The sequence below is a fragment of the Sinohyriopsis cumingii genome, chromosome 10 (genome assembly GCF_028554795.1).
Source record: "Sinohyriopsis cumingii isolate HCF-2022 chromosome 10, ASM2855479v2, whole genome shotgun sequence".
Taxonomy (NCBI): Eukaryota; Metazoa; Mollusca; class Bivalvia; order Unionida; family Unionidae; genus Sinohyriopsis; species Sinohyriopsis cumingii.
The window spans coordinates 86,368,849-86,390,979 of NC_142970.1; the positions used below are offsets into that span (position 1 = coordinate 86,368,849).

General features: G+C 32.5%; 2 protein-coding genes across 2 annotated transcripts; both read right to left on the bottom strand.

The window, feature by feature from the left end:
* Nucleotides 1–5,362: 5,362 nt before the first annotated feature.
* LOC149790521 (uncharacterized) lies at nt 5,363–11,034 on the bottom strand. Its single transcript, XM_089973234.1, has 5 exons — nt 10,864–11,034; nt 10,260–10,370; nt 8,884–9,041; nt 7,913–8,035; nt 5,363–5,467 (listed from the first exon to the last, which is right to left on the bottom strand). Exons 2-5 carry the CDS (start codon nt 10,267–10,269, stop codon nt 5,363–5,365), a joined length of 396 nt encoding a protein of 131 aa, XP_089829360.1. The 5' UTR covers nt 10,270–10,370; nt 10,864–11,034.
* Nucleotides 11,035–11,195: 161 nt separating this feature from the next.
* Nucleotides 11,196–20,500, bottom strand: LOC149790522 (uncharacterized). Its single transcript, XM_089971406.1, has 6 exons — nt 20,414–20,500; nt 15,369–15,419; nt 13,663–13,749; nt 13,266–13,331; nt 12,164–12,211; nt 11,196–11,496 (listed from the first exon to the last, which is right to left on the bottom strand). Exons 3-6 carry the CDS (start codon nt 13,697–13,699, stop codon nt 11,342–11,344), a joined length of 306 nt encoding a protein of 101 aa, XP_089827532.1. The 5' UTR covers nt 13,700–13,749; nt 15,369–15,419; nt 20,414–20,500; the 3' UTR covers nt 11,196–11,341.
* Nucleotides 20,501–22,131: the final 1,631 nt, after the last annotated feature.

Consider the following 22,131-nt stretch of genomic DNA (forward strand, 5'->3'; position numbering starts at 1 on the left):
TTCCTTAGCAACAGGAGGCAAATGTATACCATAAATAACTTTAGTATACGGATGTACAAATTCAATTCATATCGGATGTACATAATATTTACTTTTCATAAGATAATACTATAAATGCACTGTTTTCTTTCAAGTGATTATCTGGCAAGGCCAACGGACATCGATGAAACGTTGATGGATGGAGAATTCCAGATGGCGTATCATTATATTTCAGAATTGTACACCAAGCCAGTTTATTCACATTGTGCATCATGATTAATCATCGAACTTCGATGAATCATGATTTTAGACATGATAACAGTTAACAAAGATAGGATGCATATAACTTTCTGTTGGGATCAAATGTGTCATTGATGTGTATTACAAAACTACGAGGAAAACAATAACTTGTGTTTTGTAGTTGTAACTATCAGTCTACCATGAATTCATATTATTATTATTTTAAACAAGCAGGCCCTTCCCAATAAGCATCAGTGTAGTTAATGTTAAATTAAGTTATGATGTATTGAAATATTGATAGAGGTTAGCAGAAGGAGAGATGAACAGAGGTATTGCATTGTAAAAAAAAAAAAAAAAAAAGACGTTAATATTGATATTTCGGTTGAATTATATTACATTGGTCGAGCTTCCAGGACTTGCTTTCTCTTATTAAAACCCTGATAACGAAAGTTCAATAACTTTCCAACATTAGCGACTTTGTAATCTGCATATACGAGTAAAAGTTTACATGTTGAATTTTGAGTTATAACGAGAACGAAAGAGTATAAAAATGCTCAAGGAGCAAGAAAGTTTGACAATGAAGGTAGAAAACAAATAATGTTCATAAAATAGCTCATGAAAAAAAGGAAATAAAAGAAGAAAAAATACTAAAATCATATGCAAAGTTAGATTAAACTATGTTAATTAAGCAACTCAGGCGTAATTATATATATATATATATATATATATATATATATATATATACATATCGTGAACATAATTGGTCTAAGAAATTTGCATTTTCCGCAAAGAACTAAACCGTAGGAATGCGATGAATATTATAGTTTGAAAATCCTCATTTTAATGTGATATGTACGTAATATATTTGTATTAATTATAAACAGAAAGCCAAGATGATTTTCTGACAATACTTCTTTGACCTGGCAATTGAGCATTGTTGGGTGTAGAAGATTTTATGCTTGTTGACATACACTCAAAGATTCGTTTTTAGACGGAATGAATGAAATCCAATATACTTCCTAGTTAATTTTCATATGACCTGTATAAATGGCTTCGTAATACACACACAGCAATGCAAAAGAAAATGCTATTATGAATTGCGATATATTTCCTGTTTAACTAAAAATGTCTTACTTTTTTAAAGTTATCGATGCTCCTTCTATTATGTAGAGATAACATGTTCTACATCTACCGGAACCTAATTTATTTACCCAGGTTTATCTTTAAGCAAAGTTAAATTTAGACCTAATAAGATTTTTTTAAAAGTCAGTTTTGGGGCACTTCTTGTTAGAATTAATACCTTCCATTCGTTCAAGAAACATTTTTAGGTTGATAACTACAACAAATTAATTGTTCCTATATTCATACCATCTGTATAATAATAGTGTTCCGCGAGCAATATGTTGTGATTGAAGGAATTCCGTTTGATGATGAGTTGATCTTCCCTCAGTTATCTCCCTTCGTTGGAACATTTCTTGTCGCTCTCCGTTTCAATATGTAGTCGGGGAGGTGTGCTTGCAAATATGTTTATGTAATCTTGCTAATTTCTGATCCTTTGAATGATAGCCACTCTTTATGAAATACTATAAGAAATGTTCACCTTTGTATATATAAATACAAGATGAAATAAGAGTTCGAGATGATGTAGCGAATATGACCAATGAAGAAGTCCCCAATATATATATATATATATATATATATATATATATATATATATATATATATATATATATATATATATATATATATGACCAGTTCGCACTATCAAGAAGTTGTGTAATATATATTTTTCCAGTTCTTTCTCAAATAAGCTCTAAATTATTTTCCGTGATTATTCGTCATTCTATCAATCAGTGTGTCTTGCAACTACCAACATATTAGGGTAGCATGAATTGGTATCGCTTTAGTGCGCATAGCTGTCCCTTTGTTCGGCTCTAATTAATTTATTTTAACCTAGCATACATTCTTTATAATACTATTTTAAGAGGACCGGTTATAAATTCATGATTGAATCGTAAATAAATGTTTTCGCTTTTTTATTTAGCCAAACTTTCACTGATTCTTTTCTAATGCCGTTAGGAATATTAGAACAAAAGTGTACGATATGATTGATTCATTATTTTTTGTAGAACAATCGGAAAAGGCAACACCCATTCACTAAACTGGATTTACTTGTAGCTACAATTATTGAGACGAGTCTAGTATTAATAATCAAATCCAAATAAGTTAAAGGAAAAGCATGAACAGCACATGGCAGATAAGTTTATCATGATACAATATGTTATCCTCGTTAAATAAAGAGGCATTATTATTATTATTATTATTATTATCGTTATTATTATTATTTTTAACAACATAGTAGTGGGATTTGATCCCAAGTTCACGATGTATGGTAATTAGTTGAAAAAAAGATATCATCCCTTACGAACCAATAAACTATTTTAAAGTGTGAATTTAATATACTATCAAATGACTTAGTCACAAAAGTGTGTATAAGTTCATAAGTGTTTCAAGGGTCGATAATACCTTTAGAGTGTCTCAAGTGTTAATCGCGTAAAACGGATTCGGTAATGTTAATTTGACAGACACATACACACACCATGGACAATGCCGTATGGTAATGATAGAGCAGTATCTCTCTTTCCCTGAGATCTGATTGACCTTTATGTGACTAAAAATATAGCTAAATTTCAGAAATTGTCCCAGAATTGAACGGGGACAAAGAAAGTTTCAGAAGATTTGATTAAATTGGCTGAGACTAAAAGTAGTGGTAAAATTGCAATAATAATGTCCCGGATTCTTGTCGCGACTGAGAAATGCCAAAACGTTTATATTGAAATCGACAATACTAAAGAATTAAAATTCAATAAATTGTACCGGACTTTAATTGAAACTGAAAATTATTCGAAATGTTTCGTAAAAACAATTTTCAAGGCTGAAAGTAGCACTAAAGTTTCGAAACTATTCTGGAGCTTAATATCGACTGAAAAATATGTAACTTATATTTGATTAGCCGAAACTAAAACTAGGAATAAAATTACAAAAATACCCAGTACTGGGAAACTTACAAATTAATTGAAGGAATTCAAAATATGGCCGTGGCTAACATTAATACTACAACTTCCAAAACTAATACAAAATATAAAGTTGACCGAAAATAAAATCTTCCCGCAAATATATATATATATATATATATATATATATATATATATATATATATATATATATATATATATGTGTGTGTGTGTGTGTGTGTGTGTGTGTGTGTGTGTGTGTGTGTATGTTTAAAAAGGCACTTTTGTACAAAATTGTCCCACAAATTAAAGGTATAAAAAATAACAAAATTAGTTATCTCACAAACAAAAGAAAGGGTAGTGTGTAAACATCCAATACAACACACCACCTCTACCATCATATACCCCCAACACAATCTAAAATGCCTTGTGCAGTCTCTTTAATCCCACAGCAGTTTTATCAGAAGATACCTGTATTGTGTAAACGACGGAGATGAAATGTACCATCCAAATTCCATACATACAATCGGAAAAGAATTGTATGGTTTCTCCATATTTACCATCTGAAGAAAAGAGTAGAATGAATAAACTCAGAAACATAATATCCATCGTATTACCTATACCATCGAATGCATCGCAGCCACTATCAAAAAACGATATTTGTAGTGTCTATACTCGCGCAAAAATCACATTAAAAGGATATAATATAAAAGAAGGAGATGAAATCGCTAAAAACATAATATCCAATACACTACGCCTTCCATCCAAAAAACAATACACAATCCAAAACTCCTTAACCAGGCTATTAAATTCCAAATCTACTAACAGAAGGAATTCGTAGTGTGTACACGAAGGGACTAAATGTAACAAGCATATCATCATCACACATCTATACCACTCAACACCTCCTGGTAAGACATTTACAGTTAAACAAGATATTTATTGTAATTCAAAAAAATGTAATATACTGATATATTGTGTGAAATGGGCATCCATCTACATAGGTCCTACTGAAAATGAGTTAAGATTAAAACATATAATATCTTAGCTTATAACATTTACAAAAATCGAAATGAAAACTCCAAATCATTCCATTATATATCACAAGTATCGATTATGAATATAAATGTAACATAAAAGGAGTTTTATTTCATATACACACTGAAAACATGAATTAATAGTTCTTACTAATTATTTGAGATTTTTTAAACATTAAAACGTGTATAACATGACCTCAGGATTCATATTTTGTTCTAATTGGTATGGACAACTTTATAAATTGTGTCGATGCATTTTTATGACATATTGTAAATGACATTCATTTATTACCTTACTGAAAACAAAATCTTCTACTTAGTTAAAAACAGTATGATGTAGGTACCTCAGAAGTATTCATGCTGAAAACGAAGCCAGGGCGCGTCAAGGAGAAGGGTTAACCTATCTCCCGTTGAATATACAAATATTTGTCGATGTATGAAAGGGCACACACACACATGTGTTTGTGTTTGTGTGTGTGTGTATTATTTTGTAACGTTTCCATGTTTGAACTGATAGAAGTGTACTATCATCACGACACTTTTTCAACGATGTATTAAAATGAGTCTTTCAAATACAATGTTAACTATAATGTGAATTGGAAAATTATGGCACGCAATACAGGGTCATATTCTTTTAACATTTGAAACATGATGTGTTTCATTCCATTAATGAAATTATGTCTGCGAGACGGGTTACAGAGTTCACAAAATGTATCTGAAAGCATTTGAGCTTCAGATACGTCCTTGTTGACACGATATAGACCGATTGATTATCAAAGTCACTAAGAGTAAACATGAATGCTCGGAGAAAGATAATTCCATTAAAGCTAATCATACTGGATTATATAACATTGCAAAAGGAAACCTACAGGGTCACTTGTTTATTTTGGGATATATATGACGGAACAAGCCGTAAGTGCACTACAAATTGTAATCAACTGCTTGCATTTCAGTTTCTTTCGTCTCAAACAAGGCAACACAAAAACAACAGAAAAACCACTGAATTTAATTAGTGTACTGTAAGTACCATATAATAATGTATTTTTTTATTTTACACACGTGTCACAAAAGCATAAGATTATATGCATCTGCTTAGCTTAATATGACATGATAAGCGTCCGGGTAATGCAAAATTGATGCCATGGTCACATTAACGTGGTCAATATGTAGCTTGGCATTGCAGAAAGCAATGGCTATCTGAAATGATAATTGAAATGTCAGCATTGAAAATGTATAAAATGATACTAATAAATGAAAACAATCTTAAAGCCAGGTAATACTCTGTGTGAATAGATATGTAGGTGTGGAGGACTAACATAATCCTCTAAAAAATAGATCCAATAGAGTAAAACACAAAATGAAGTTTCACATCAGATTGATAAAAATTAACTGATATTTCCAAAATAACAAATTACAAGTTTCAAGGATAACAGACAGGGATTATTAATAAGAAAACAACGATAAGGAAAAAGTAGATCACTGACAGAAAATCAAAGGGAGGTAAATATGTTCTGACCCCCTAAAAAAGTAGTCACTGTAGTGAATAAATATTGTTATTTTTTCACTACTGTGAAATATCAGTATTATTTTAATTAGAAATGAAGTAATTCACTGCTTAGCATAGAATATAATGAAATATTACACATAAATGCATAACACAAAGCACATCTTTGTAATCTTCAAATACATCTTTAATTTATATTGCCTTGCACATCTTTCTTTTTTTACATTGCAGGCATCTAAACAGTGAAAGTATATAACATATACACTATGACAGCTGTGAGATGTATGCAAATTTGCACTTAGGTGGGTTTGTCTATATGTATATATATTGGTGTGTATGAATACATTCAGGTCACTATGGATTCAAGCATGGCTACACCAATAGGACGAATGGAACAATAATTTAAAGGAGGGATAGAAGGAGGTAGGTATTAATGCATGTTTGCTTGCACTCATCATCTTTGTAAACACAAGTGTATGTATGATCGTTTTGTGAAATCTTTCTCTTTTTATATTTAATATTCGTGTCCGCAAATGCTGGTCTCGGTGTGGCTATGTTTCGTTTTGTTCAGTCCAGTGGCTTGAAGATTATTTGTTTTGCTTTTAAATTCGTGTTGCCTTCCCGACCGTTTCTCAATATACTATCTTGAACGGGTATTGTATATAAAAATAAAAACAAAACAATGCTGATAATCTTTGTTTTTATTATTTAATATAGTTTGGGTCAGATTTTTGAAAACTAGCAATGCATTTGTTTATTTGAAGATAACTATATAAAGAAAGAATCTAAAGAAGCTAGTTTCAAAATGTACACCTACATGCCTCTCTTTACAAATAACTTTTATAATGTTTATTAACTTTCGAAAACTTTATGTTTTAATACATATCAAGCACAACATTTTCAGAATGGCGGTAATGAATAATTAAAACTTGTATTAACGGATGGGGTAATTACCTACGGTGGCTTTTTTGTGTCTAAATGTAGGTATATTGTTCTTTACAAGATAATATCAAATATCATCGGTGCAACAGTTAAGTAATGCCTGTAAGTGTGTAAAATTTACACTCGCTTATTTGATAATGAGACGTAATATCAACTGTGCAAAGTAATCCTTATCTGCGTATATTATGTTCATGACATTTACTATAAAAAATAAAGAGCAGAACTTCAATAACAATTATTAAGAGCCGGACTTTCATTTTGCTTTTAAGAACATAAAGAGTAATTGATCAATTAGTCTGAAAAATACCGCCAACATTATGAAAAAATCTAGACGAAGTCAATATAAAAAAGTCAAAGTAGCATAACAAAGCGTTCTTGGATTTCTTAGTTGACCTGGACTATTTGACCATAAGTAGTGATTTCAAATTGCGAGAAATCAAACAATAAAGAAGCAATACCAGTAGAAGACAGTATCGGACACAAATATTCCGTTCATGAGTAAATACGTACTCAGTTACCGTTTTTTGTCTCAAAGAATGACAATAAAAACTGAAAACGGGAGATAATTTACTCATATGCATACAAATACGAATGTTTATCCGTTCAAGATCTGCTGCTAATTTCTCAAATAATTATAAAACCAGGCTTTGTAACGAAATATACAAAAAGCCTTTTACATTAAGGCCAAATAATTTATGTGATATGTCAAGGTACTGATATGGGAAATTGAATGAAAAGTATTGTAAGATAATTTTACCATTTAGCTCAGAAAATTTCATGTTTTTGTATGTTGGATGGCTTGTGCTGATTGTACATTAAAATTTCACCATTTATTAAATGTTCTCTTTCAGTCATCACCCTGTATGTATTCCGGGATAAAAATGCCAAATTTAACAAAATATTTAATTTATTTAGTGGACGGATTATTCTTTACCTGATGGTTCGATGGGCTGTTTCCGCGCACAGCTGATCTTAAATATATTTAAAGTTACATTATCGAGAGAATATATTTCAGCGATTCTTGAAAATACATAAACAGTATTCATTATGACTTTTAATCATCGTATTAGTTTAAAGAAAACCAATCACTTGGTTTGAATGCAGAATCACATTTAATGTCTCAGTCAAGGAAACAAAGTCTGTGACTCAATAATCGTATTGTCAGAGACGTTCTGTAACATCTTATGATCACTTACCTTAAAGCTGTTTTCAGTACATCCAAGAAAAATTCCAGCAATATCTATAACTGGATTGAAAATCCCTCCCATAAATGTAGCGATCGGGATATAAAGGGGGAGAGACTGACACATGTCCATAACCTTGTAAAACATAAAAGAAAGTAACATTAGGTCGTCCGTATTCATATCCAATATCCGTATACAAAACATCTGTGCACTAAAAATGCTCATGAAATCACTACAGATTTCATCTTACCAGTAAAGTATTATGTTCTCGTGATGTAAGCAAAGTTTAAGAATTTGCCAGTGTGTGTGTGTGTGTGTGTGTGTATTATTGATTTTGCATGTCTGGAGTGTGGCAGTTTATAGTGATGACTTTCACTGCACTGGGCATTATGTCGCAGACACGTAGCATGATGTCTAACCCAGTCACATTATCCTGACACCAGGCCGACCAGTCCTAACACTAACCTGTTAATACTGAGCACCAAGCGAGGGAGGTGTTAGTTCCATGTATGTAAGTCTTTGGTATGACTCGGCCAGTTATCGAACCGTCGACTTCCCGCATCCGAAGTCGACGCTTTAACCACTAGGCCACCGAAGCGGTCAATAATTTGCTACCATGATAACACTGTACTGCAAGATGTCATTTTTATTTCATTTTAATGTAGAATTGCAAAGTGTTAGTATTTTTCTGCACGAGGAACTTGTGTATAATAAATATATTGCTAACAAATTCGCATATGTGTGATTGTCACTAATATATGTTTTGGTGCCAGTGGGCATTCACGTTAATACATGTAAAATATAAATTGTTGAGTCAACATAATCAAACCGGGTGAAAAGAGATAATTAAATAAAAACTGAAGCAAATCAAATAAAAATTAGACGTTTGTTCATAAAATTGATAATATGCAGATATGACAATCCACACAAGTTGATGCAACATTAAATACTCGATGAACGGTGACAACAGAGGCTCAGCATACCTTTGGACCGGGTCTCCATGTCATCGTTACAGGAGAAGAATTGCAATAGGTTAGAGGCACCTGGTCGGAGCTGTAAACCTTGGAGGGACATTTTAATAACGAACTTATGATCTGCTCATTCGCGATATCGTGAATCAACTTATACTTGTTGCAGGTGGCTGAAAAAGATACATGGGACGACACAGATTTAGAACGTTTCATTTAAGATGTGCTGATGTATTTTGTTTAATCTAATTTACATCGATAATTTCCAAGGTATCAAATCGATATTTTTTGGTAACTTACTTTTGACGTTCCTCGAGAAGTAATATCAATTCCAAAATCTTAAAAAGAATTATTGATCAAGCTTAATTAAGCAGACATGATAAGCTACTCTTACGTAGCCTCATAGCGTACTGGACAAAGCAATATCACCCACAATTGTGCTTGATAAATACAGTGCTTGCATTGAGACAAGTGGGTGCAAATCATAATAGGTAACACTAAGCTATAATAATAATAACAATAATAATTAGTATCATTAGTAGTGGTGATGATGGTGTTGGTGGCAGTAGTATTAGTATAAACAAATATACAATATAACCTTTTTTATAGAGAAAGAGATCTCAGTTTTGGGCATTTCACACTGCTGCCAGGTTAATTTGTTGTAGCCAGATTTGAGCTATAATTTTCTTTAGATCAGTTGGAATTCAAAAGGATTAATTCTGTATTCTCTGTAAATATTTTGAGGAGTGCTCACACAGCAATTTTGGAAAGACATTGCTTACAAGTTTAATTTGGATTTCCAACATCTGAGTGCTATTATTTGTATTTCTACAAGGAACTGTAGATAAGCACAGTACTGAACACATCATACATGATCATTCTCCATCTTGGATTTTCCATCAGGATTCAACTTGAAATTATTAGAACATTTATTACTAGGACTTTTGCAATTTAATTCGCAGATTATTCTTAGAGTATTTTTGGAGTTGATTCTTGAAACCGTAAGTTCATCTCCATTTTTTATTTTTACAGAATTTTCCAGGAAAATAAATTATTTGTTAAATTTTACAAAAACTTGTTGTATCACTCTTTGTGTGTTACTGTTTATTTGAGCCTAAACACCTAACAATAGGAGCATGCGTCTCGGTTAATTTCATGTTTCGTTTGCTCCAGTAAAATTAAACATGGCCAGGAAACGTGCTGTTTGCACCATCGATTAAGCTTCATAGATCGATGTACCGATTTACATTAAAGGTAAGAAGGCAAATTCAAAAAGAGGAATTGAATATTGTTTTAGTAATATAGTCAAATTTCCCGTTCTCTTTGTCTTTTTGTTAAAACAAGCTCTTTAGGAAAAGAGATGAACGCGTTTCATAGGTTTAAATCGTTACCTAAAGACATGTTGATCACTGGTGTGGAGGTTGTTGTATTCAGTACCGCAGTGACCTGTATTGTTCCTACTGTTCGGGTAGTCCATGTCGCAGAGTCGATACTGGTGGAGGCTAGAAAAGCAGGAACAAATGACAAGGGCAACCTCAAAAAATATCTTCGTAAAACCGTACTACAGACCACAATCAGCTAAGAATAAAATTTGAAAGATCTGCATGATTTGTATTAGGTTAGTCAAGCTTTAAACATGCTCCTAGTTGTAACAGGTATCGTACTTCTCTGGACATAATATACGATATTTCGTATTAGTATATATCAATTAAAAGGGTGAGCTTGGGTGATAAACAACAATAAATGAAACATATTTCCCCAAGTCAACATAACTTTATCGCAATCCACAATCACATTTATATGTTGGATAGATTGATTCTCGTAAGAACGTATTATAAACGAAGCTCTTTTGTGTTCCCATAATATGATTATACAAATATAGATATACGCCTAATTCCACCTTTGAAGCTGTTTACTGTAAACTAGCCACTAAATAGTGACATACATATACTTAGAGAAAATTGAAGGAGAAGTCAGGACTTTCTCGTAAAGAACCTGTGTGAAAATGTGTAATTTGCGCTGGAGAGGTCGTTTGGTGAAGAAGGGGTGTTACTTTGTTCGTTGGCTTTGTCAATCTCGTTGGTGTTGAGGAGGTATGCAATTTACTTGATGAACTTGTTACAGGATGAAAATGGGTAGCTATTTGAAAAATAGAAGCATTGTCGAATAAAAGTTTTAGTATATAGATTCAAATCATATGTCACAAAAATATTGAAATTGTGGCATTGAACAATAAGAAACTATATTAGCCACCAACTTTTAAAATATCCATCTTCAACGTATGCAAGATTTAAAACCTTAACATTGTCTGTGTCTATTTATATATCTAAAAATCAAAGTTGAAGAGTGTACGTTTCTAAAGAGTGATATCTAACTTTAATTGAATGCGTTATAAATGTTTAAAGACATCTTATGTTAGCATATTTGCGTACATCTATAAACATTATGGATGAAAACGTGACGAAAATCGTTTTTAAGAATTGCCTGTATCAATGGTAGTCACATGCGCATGTGAAGTACGATGAACCGAAGTCGTTGCTTTTGTCGTAGACGTCGACGACGTAGTTGGTGTTGAGGTGGTGTGGGACATCATTGATGGATGTGTCAAGGTGTGTAATGGCATACGTACTTGAAAAAAATCGAAACAATTTGTTATGCCTTATGTCTGAGAAGATCATGTTTAGTTTAGAACCTGGTTTAGAAACATATTGAAGCCGTATCAAAACTCGCAAAGAGAACTAAAACCTGTGGAAACATAGCACGTGTTATCAATGACTTTGAAAGTGCAGAATGATATAGTACAATTTCAAATCGCACATTACACTTCTTTAAAATCCAAACTACATCATTGCTCTAAATATTTAGAGGTGGATCTTGTTGCTTAATACACTAATAAGGAATGATTATGATTGGACGCATACAGATGTAAGAATACATTTAACCTATTACAAGGTTTAATATATCTGAATATTTACATTTTACAGTCATTATTGAAAGCAAGATCAGTGACTATCATAAGTGTCAACAAAATAAACCAAATGCCCATTCCATAAAGTATATGTTCGTCAAGGCTTAAACGAGTGTTTACTTGAAACAGTTACAAATTTAAAAATACAGACTTCATATATTTCTTTAGAAGATTACTACTACACCTTTTCTGTTCACTGCTATTAAAGTGTTAATTAAAAATAAATGAACAAACAACATAAAACATAACGCTTAAATACAGTTAAATTCAATACATTTTAATGGTAAATTCATTGTATTTAGAATATACAAACTCCATATACTTTACCTGGGCGGCATTCGTACGTAACTGTCGTATTTTTACCACCGTATGTATCTGTGAAAATAAGACAGCTTAATTTCAATTTATCGATTATCAAATTATATATTATCAACAGATCGTGGTTAGTTGTTACGTGGATTTAAATCTATTTTGTCGGCACATTATATGCAATAGCGGACAGACAATATATTTAGAGGAGGAAGAAACAGACCAGGCTGACCCCGAACCACCAACTGTATGGAAGTTACTAGTACGTTTTCTCTCATACCCGAATTTCAATCCCATGCGCCATGAGGTGCAATGTGTTTGATTTGTAACGGCGAGCGCCTCAGACCATACGATCACCTGCCACCCCCACCCCGTCAACAGAACAATCTCCCACAATACATAAGAATCTGCAAAAACAAAGTGTCATAGCGGTTTTTGCATCAGATTTCATTAAAGTGCGAAACGCGGGACGAGCTGCTGTGTGGGTCTGATATAAGTAGCAGTAAGACTGCGTTAGATTACTTACTGGTGCGAAGTCCTTATAAGGTACATGCTTAGCGGAACAGATCGGCTTATTTATATTTGGAAGGTATGATGATAGTAGATCTTAATGTATTCTGTCCTTTCGTCTATCTGTATCGACCAGCGATTCACATGGATATGACTAAGAATCTTCCTGGGTCTCGCCGAACGAATTATATTGCCCATTTTGTTGGTGTTTTTGTGTTGCATTGTCGGACACTTTAAGTGAATTCAGTTGTTATGGTCAAATCATCTGTATATTTCCTAATATTTCGACGCAATTATTTTTAACCCGGTCAAGATAAATACATGTAGTCGGAGATTCTTAGATAATGTAGTTACTTTATACACGCTGTCTCTCTGGAATATTTACACCGAATTGATTCGTTGTTTAAATATTAGATTTTATGTGCTATACATCCTGCGTTATGGTTATATAAGTCTCCTTGAGTTTATAAAAAAAAATGGTCAATGAATGAAAAATAAGACATTCAACATACTATATATATATATTGTATAATGGGTAAATATAACAGAATTATACAATGTGTAATGATTCATGCATAGATGAAAGTCATGCACATTATACATAACTTACATGCAAGATTCTTTATCAGAATATTCCGACATTCAGAGTCGCTAACCTCTGATAGAACATGCCAAACTGGAAAAATAAAAAGGAATTGATCAGATTTTTATATTCACAAAAGTATAAATTTTCAAATGTAAACTGTTAATCCAATATGTGAAAAACAGAAAAGAAACTTAATGTTTCTCTTTTTACCTTGTAGCGAGCAGAGTAAGCACTTGGCAAATACATATAACTTCAAATGTATCATCTACAATAAACAAATAAGTAAAAAGAAACACGAAGCTACGATTCGATAGATACGGAAATCAAATGTTTTTAAATGAAGAACTATTTTAAAAATTTACGAAGTGTTATTAAAAAAAGCCACACTTGCAAACACACACAAATGCATACATTCACTCACCGCTATGATGGGTTCCTCCCTGACCTCTACTGATCATTAAGTTTGGATTATATGGGTCTGTATGCAAGTAAAACCTTTGAATAATATCTGGAAAAATAAAATTTGTAAATTGAACAAAGAGAAATGTCGCAAAAAGGAACATGTTGCTTCTTTAATTTTCTATATGAATGCAGATCAACTTCCCTTAACATGCTTCACTGTATTCCGAATTCCTCTGTTTGGTCCCATTTAGGCAGTTATAGTTCTTATATAAATTATCGATACGGGTTGCCACTATACAGTGGCCAAATGCTCGGTCGCAGCAGTTAAGGAAATTGCATATTGAGAATCATGAAGAAATATAACTTCTCGTATAAAATGACTATTGATGAGTCTTGTATAAAATATAACTGTATAAAATGAATATTGGTGAGTCTTGTATAAAATATAACTTCTTGTATTAAATGCATATTGATGAGTCACATATTGGAAATATAATAAATGGATTTTATGCATACATTTCTTCTCCATAGAGTTTGCGTGAACTATTGAACATTTGACTAAGGTTTACTCAAGTGCAAAGTTCTAAATAAATGGAACCCGACAAAGTAATCCAACATTAGTCCGACGCCATCTAGTAACCTTTAGTTGATTAGTGTTCGTAATTCTGAATCTGAATAGCTGAAAGAGTAGTTCAAATGCAGGTTTATGCATAAGACAATACAGTTCCTGACACAAGATACACATACATGGACATAACTGTTACTTCAGAAAACTACTCAAATATCAGTTTTAAATGTTTTGCTCATCTTTATCAGATAAAATGTGAGTGTTCAAATGTATTAAAACATTCATTACGTGGTCAATACACATGGAGTATATGCTCTGGCTTTTCATGCCACCTTTGTTATTTGCATACAGGTGTTGGTGACCATGTTATTAAAATAACTATTTCAATGATCAGTGGCCAAGATGAGCCAGTTTAATATCAGAAAGGTTTACAGACCAGTGCTCATATGTTGAAAACCAGTGGCGCTGATATTTATATTGATACCAATGAATTTGAAGGTCATTAACTCGCGTAGTCAATGTTTTCCTTGTTAACAAAATATCCTGAAGGTCCATAACCTAAAAGTGCAGGATTTTACCTACCAATTCAAAGGTCAGTGGCCTAAAAGTTAGGCGGACCAGAACTTTATATAGGTTAACTGGTTTAGAAATCCTAAATTCAAATGACTATTAGTTTAGGCTTTTCTTGTAATACAGATAAGTGTGAAGACCGGTGTTATAGGTAGCCCAGGGTTTAGAGTTGTTACAACAGATATGCGGTTTTCCGTAATAATTAAAGTGAGGCGGACTAGAGTTTTTTCTGTTAGAAACAAAACAACAACACAAGAATAGTTGCTGGTCACGTGTTAAACAATGTTAAAATCCTTTCTAAAGTGGATTAACACAGCCTAGCTTGATGTTAATGGATATAATAGACAAAGTGTCTCAGAGCCTTCAAATAGCTAACGACTGAAGAACAGAACAATACGCAGTTCATGAGTATACAATACATGCAAATAGACATAAACTCATAACGAAACAATTGGCACGAATAAATAAAATAACTAGACAAGGACGTAGTAAACATGTTTCTAAAATGGTTAAACACGTAAACGTAGAGAATTACGAGATATGTTAAACCTAAGAGCATGTTTAAAGCTGTATATTAATATACCTACCTTTAAAAGCCGGATCCTTCTCCTGACACGTGTGTTTAGCTTTATAGTTACCTGTGTGAAAAAACAGATATTATCTAGAGATTAAGTTTCATTCTTGAACTGATTTTAATGACAGGGTTACACTTTAATAAGTTGCAAATAATAGCTTGACAGAATAACTCTCTTCTGAACCTCTCCTCTACTGTTACTCAGAATGAACACGGAAATGTAAAATGTGTGATAAAATCAAGAATATTTGTAGTTTATCTGAAATAGTAATCTACACGAAGACATCATATTATAAGTTTGTAATTGTTGTCATAATTCAATAAGAAAAATTTCCGTTTGGATTTTGTATATAACATTACATATATTGAAACTGAATTGGAATGGGTAAATACATTTGTTTAAAAAGGGAATATTAAATAAAAACGTTAACAATATGCAAATATCCATGTGTAGATTAAATATTTCAAAGTTATCATTTCTCAAATTTTGTTCACTGATATTTTCGAATGAAAATGAAAGCATATTTTTTCTTCATTATATATATATATATATATATATATATATATATATATATATATATATATATATATATATATATATATATATATATCACCCTCTCTTTAGATCTAGGATGAAAAATTATATGAGATCCCATGTATGCAAGTATATTTTAGCTGTAAAAACGATGAGAGTCCACATTGTCGTTACATAGAAAAAACAGGAATCTGAATCAAACTCATAGTAACTCACTGTAGGCGTACTCTGGATAATGAAGATCAAAATATCCCAAGCATTCGCAATGATGAGGTACCAATGGAAAATTAGCGAACAGCTCTGTGTAAAAATGTATAATCAAAATACAAAAATAGAATAATGATAAGAAAGAGAGCACATACTGTCGAATGAAATGTACAAAGTGGACACAGTCCACAGTCTATTGGGGGAATGACTCAAGACATATAACGCAACGCATCACAGCTATAACTCAAGAAAACGCAACGTTAACAACGTAAAACTACAATAAGGCAAAAGCAACCTAACGAAAATGAAGTGATCTGATTGATATTCGATGTCCATTAATGGGGAAATCTTTAAGCTAGATAAGGGTTTTTAAAACGTTCATGCAACGACCTATCACATCTGAATGGCTCCAAATCAAACGAGTTATAAATATTATTCGGTGAAATATTGTAGATACGTTTTGTGCTATATACATGTCTTAATTTAAGCCACATATAAGACCGAAAAACTAATTGCTGTAAATTTAACAAGTGATTTTATCCAAAGAAAAGTGAAAATTTAAAACGAACTTATGTTATTGTGATTTAAATCCCAAGTTAGTCCAAAATGTTGTTTCACAGGTCCTAATGAATACAGTTTTAATCAAATTTCAGCGGTACCCAAAATAATATCAAAAGCTCAAAGTGCTGATATGCCGTGCCTGTAGACTCGAATATGTTAATATGTCAATGGTCTAGAGTGTGGATGTGTGCAAACAACATTTTGATGTTTCATAATATTTTAATATATGATATCCTTGTCTCAATTTACAATAATTATAAATTGATGATTCTGTTCACGAATATTATTGATGAGTAGTTTGTATTTACAGTAAAAAATATCTTGAATAAATAATGCCACATATCAGTAAAAGACCTGAACACAAAAATAATAATAATTCTGCTAAGGATGTTAATGAAACAATGAGTTATTTTGCAAGCAAGCATGATTATATCAAAAAGTAAGACACAATAACAGGACAGGATGAAGGTCAAAGATTCATTTCTTGACCAATATAAGTTGTTAACAAGATAACGCTTCGAACAAAAATTATAAATAAAGAATGTGGTAAACACCAGGTACAAATGGTCTATGGATAATACCAATGACTCAGATTAAGATAATAATCTGAATATTGGAAAAATATGAGCTATGTAATATGTTGTTTACAAATCAATGTTCCTAATCAGTTATACAACGAACTTAATTTTGAATAGGGTGAAGTACAGAATGTAAATGTATACAACATATATTCATTAGAAAAACCAACATATAATAAAAATGAAATGTTCATAACAGCTAATGATAAAAAGCCTAATAGATAATAACAATTGAATATATGTAACAACTCTCTTTATAAAAATCGAAATGGTCATACACTAAAGCTTTCTTTAAACTATTAATCGAACATGCATGCGATTAAAATTACATCAGATGATGTCTGATGAACGACATAAAATACACATGAAGCAAGATAATACTTATATACATGTGAATGTGCATCTACAATTAGATTTTTTTCGTTTGATGTGCCTGATGTGATTATTGCATGTCTGCAACACTAACATCCACCTTAAAAATTTATAGGATTTTGGTCATCTTCCAATAAATGTAAGGGGGGCTGTGATTACTGAAAACATTAGTTGGAGAAGGAGCTGAACTAATATACACTTGAGAATGTTTGCAAGGCTAGTTACGAAGCCAAACAATCCTTTGCAATTGTGGAATAATTTATACGGTGTTTACTTAATATATTAGACAAATGGACCACTTGATAATCTACATCATTTTTGTCTTCATGAGTCAATATTTCATCAACACCCACATCACTTGTATCATCTGACGTTTTCAATGACTGATATAAATTTGGAGCTGAAATAACTAGTGCAATCGGAACTATAGCATTTAACTCATGAACAGCCTCTTGATATATTTCAGAGCAATAAAACTTGGTTTTCTTGCTCAGAAAATTGATCAGAGTTTCTGCTGTTATGAAAACGCTGAGGACAATTTCCGATAATATTCATACATATCAAAATATCGCATTAGTTGCATTTTACTGATAGGCACATTTAATTCATATATATCATTGACCTTAACTTCTATAGGTTTAACTTGTACGTGCCACACTATATGTTCTTGAAATGTAGCACAAGCATGACAAAACTCAATTTGGATACATTAACTGTCATGGGTGTATCAGATAATTTCCGGATGGTTTCCAAGTGATCTTTCCAAGAATCGTAGTAGCTTTACGACATGAACGATGCAAGCCTAACAAATCTAATCATGTTCATTAAACGTTGAAAGGTACAAGGCAAATCTTTCGTTAGAAAAGGCAATCATTTTTATTGATAAAGTTCATCTGGAGACATGAATGCCAAACTTTCCTTTGCCCTTTCTAGCAGTATACTTTGCCAAATTCATTTCAAAAGGTCAAATTTGGTGACATAGTCTGCCTTTCCAATTATAACATTGCAATCATTGACTTATGGCAATGGAAATGAATCTGCTTTACTCATACTTTTCATTGTTTTATAGTCAGTTCACATGCGGAAAGTAATATCTGGTTTTGGTACAAGACGCATGTTGAACTTCAGTGCCTTTACCTTCGCTCTATGAAATCATTCTCCAACAAATACCGGATTTCTTGTTTTCAAACACTTCTGGTTTAAAGGGTTTATCCTGTACAGATGCTGTTTAACGGGTATGGAATCTACAATTTCATCATCATGGTAGGTTTTATTCATATTCAAAAAATAGTTGTTTAAATCCACTCTTTTCTTGTTGCTGCAGATATGGTATTTTCTGATCCAGATTATTTACTATTTCTGAATTTCGAACATTACATCAAAGTTACTACAGTCCGATTGCATTCCATCATGTAAATCATGTAAATCATCACAGTGTGGACCACATACAACTGCATTTATTCCATTGTCAACAATGCTATATGTTTAAGCATACTCCTTTAACATACGTATATAACAAAGTTGTTTTTTCTTTCCTAGTCACAGGAGTGTTAATTATATAACTTGAGTCACTTACTTTCTTTTCCACTGAACAAGAATCATAAAACCAGCCTGAAAAGGATTTTTGTGGCATAGGCAAGAGAACCAGAACTATATCACCAAGACTGAACACTCCTTTCCTTTGCATATGTGTTTATACATTAAATTCATGTTTGACCGAGTTGAGTGAATATTAGTTATTGCAACTTCACAAGCCATTGACAACTTATATTAGAAGTTATAAACATAGTCAAAAATAATAAATTATGATTCTTCATTAGAAAGAATGTTCTCTCTAAATAATTGTAATGGTCGACATACATTATGTCCAAACACTAGTTCAATGGGATTAAATCCTAAAGATTATTGAACTGATTCCATAACTGCAAATAAGAGTAAATGAATATCTTCCAAATATTGTTCACTATCAAAACAATATGAAGAAATAATAGGCAGAACAAGTAAATTGCTAGATACCTAATTCATACATACTGCTGGAAAATGTCAGACATACAATATGACTCCTGATCATATTGGAGAGATTTGTGAAGGCCCAATTGGTGCAAAAAAGTCATCGAATCATTTACTATCGTTTCACTTTAATTATTTTCCAAATTAATTGCCTCTGGGAGTCTTTTCAACCTACATCTTATGGTCTACAAGTATTCTTTACATGACTTCGTCTCAGGTAAAGGACAGACATAACTACCAGTATTCAATGAAATGTTCGTCAAATGCAGGAATATGCTGCCGATCAGCCCTAGGTATCTTCTAATTCGATTTTCCTAAGATTAACACGTGTTGCGGGACATAAAGTGTTAACAAACATCACTTGCAATTTTCGGCCAGTAACAATAATTCATGGTCCTGGGATAAGTCTTAATACTTAAGAAACCCTAAATGACCAGCCAAGTTAGTTTCATGGGCTAGTGCAACAATTTCCTGTCTACACGACGTAGTAACAACTATGTGATAGCTCAATTGCCAAGTGTCACCAGCGGGTAACTCAGGTGGTATCCACTTCCTCATAATGACCACATTTAATAAAAAAATAAATTAAGAAAAAAACAGTTTCGCTAATGTGAAAAAGGATATATCATGTTCGACAATGCGTAATTGTCGTTAGTCACTCTGATTAGAGTAAAGATAATGAGTATTTAAAAGAGGATCACTGTCATCAATATAGTTTGATTTATTTATACCAGGAGAAATAGCGACCTCATCAAATCCCTGGTCAATAAATGCGAAAGCATAATGAATAATTACCTGATCAACATCATTCTTAACATCTTTCTTCGCCATGGCTCTAGTAACGTAACATACTGGGAATAAATCCGGAACTTTACTTTCAATATCATCGACTTCGTGATCCAAACAAGGAATGTCGGTTACAAATGTATTAACCACAACCTTATCTCCAGCCAATTCGCTGCATAATAATAAATGAATACCGTTCATAATTCTCCATAATACAGTTAGACTGGGGTTTGTGTGAACCAGCACATGTATTGCTTTCAATACATGATCGTGACATTGATTCATAACAATAAAAGTATTTGGAATAGGTATGTATTGATTCTCTTGCTTTTCTAAAATTTGTAGCGGCCATCAATAACGTGACTTTTGTTCTTGCAATAAGTGCCGGTAGGAAAAGATAATGGTTTCTGATAAGTCTTATCAGGAACTTGATTGCTAAACGTTGTGCCAGATTTTGGAGACCGACATAATTTGTTACCAAACACCTGCTGAGTGGACCAAAGAAACATTGTGAGTCAAGGAAATATCATCACCTGCAAGAATATCATTCTTGAATTTCTCAACCCTTTGCTCATCAATATAGGTATTATCGTCACCGCGAACGCAGTTCGTGAACTCGTCAATTAATGAGTTATCTGGGGTTATCGTAATCCTGTCCAACCTTCTTGGCTGAGCACCACGAAGCACATAATTGCTGCCTTTCTGTTGTAAATTCCACTTGTGTCCATTCAGTTTCACTTTTAAAGTTCCTGACCTGTTGTCGACATGCATAATGTACCAACTCATAACCCTTCAAATTAGAATATTTAAACCTATCATAATCATCACTTTTTGTGGCAACAGTGAAATGAAAACCTAACAAGCTTTGCCAATTATTACACATTGTAATAATTGAGTCCAATGCACTCTTGATCATATCTAAACTTTCAGCATTTTGTTTTTCAAAATGAGAAAAATATGTATATACTTCGTATGCTTTAAAAGGGGCTACTAACTTAATAGCGAACATTTATCTTTGTAAAGTGGTTGTCTTTCACTTGTGAGCTATTAATTCCTTTAATTTAAATTCCGTCTCGTTCTTTTCTCCTTCTCCCTCAATCTTTATTTCCCTTTCTCCTATTTCTCCTTACATTGTCATATCCTCTCTCTCTCTTCTTTCTACATTTGCAATTGTTTCTCTCTTTCCTCTTTCTGCAGCTGGAATTATATTATTTCTTCTTGTTGTAGTTACATTTGTATCTCTCTTTCCTCTCTCCAATTGCATTTGTTTCTCTGTTTCAACTTTGTGAATCAAAGTTTTCTTAGCTCTATTTCCTTCTCCTATTTTATGTTCGAGTCAAGTACATACTTACTAACCAAACCTAAGGCACATGCAACCGAAAATTCTTTCCAGTAAATAATGAACCAAACTATTTTGAGATTTTGTCTTGCTTTGGTAAAGGAGCTTGGCCTCAGATAGTTCATATTGTCCAGCAAGCTAGAGTAATTCATTGTTTTCTTTCAATGTCTCTTACCGTTCCTGGCTATCATTTAAAATATGTTCTCCATTTTTGATTACATTGTGAAAGCTAGTTGGTTTCACTATATATTTTTCAAACATGCAAAATAATACCCTGACTTAGCAAATTCCTAAACAAATACATTTTAATTGCAAACACAAAGTTTTCTGAAACATTTTTAAAGACATTCGTATCCCTTGGAGGAGCATCCATTTTACTGTTACGACT

Coding starts and splice junctions, on each gene's coding strand:
- LOC149790521 (XM_089973234.1), bottom strand. Junction 8,036..8,883: donor CATGGAGACCCGGTCCAAAG/GTATGCTGAGCC, acceptor ATGTTTTACAAG/GTTATGGACATGTGTCAGTC. Junction 5,468..7,912: donor GTACTGAAAACAGCTTTAAG/GTAAGTGATCAT, acceptor TTATCATTTCAG/ATAGCCATTGCTTTCTGCAA.
- LOC149790522 (XM_089971406.1), bottom strand. CDS start 13,699: ATGATCAGTAGAGGTCAGGGAGGAACCCATCATAGCG. Junction 12,212..13,265: donor TCTGATAAAGAATCTTGCAT/GTAAGTTATGTA, acceptor TTATTTTCACAG/ATACATACGGTGGTAAAAAT. Junction 11,497..12,163: donor TACGTACGAATGCCGCCCAG/GTAAAGTATATG, acceptor ATTTTTTTCAAG/TACGTATGCCATTACACACC.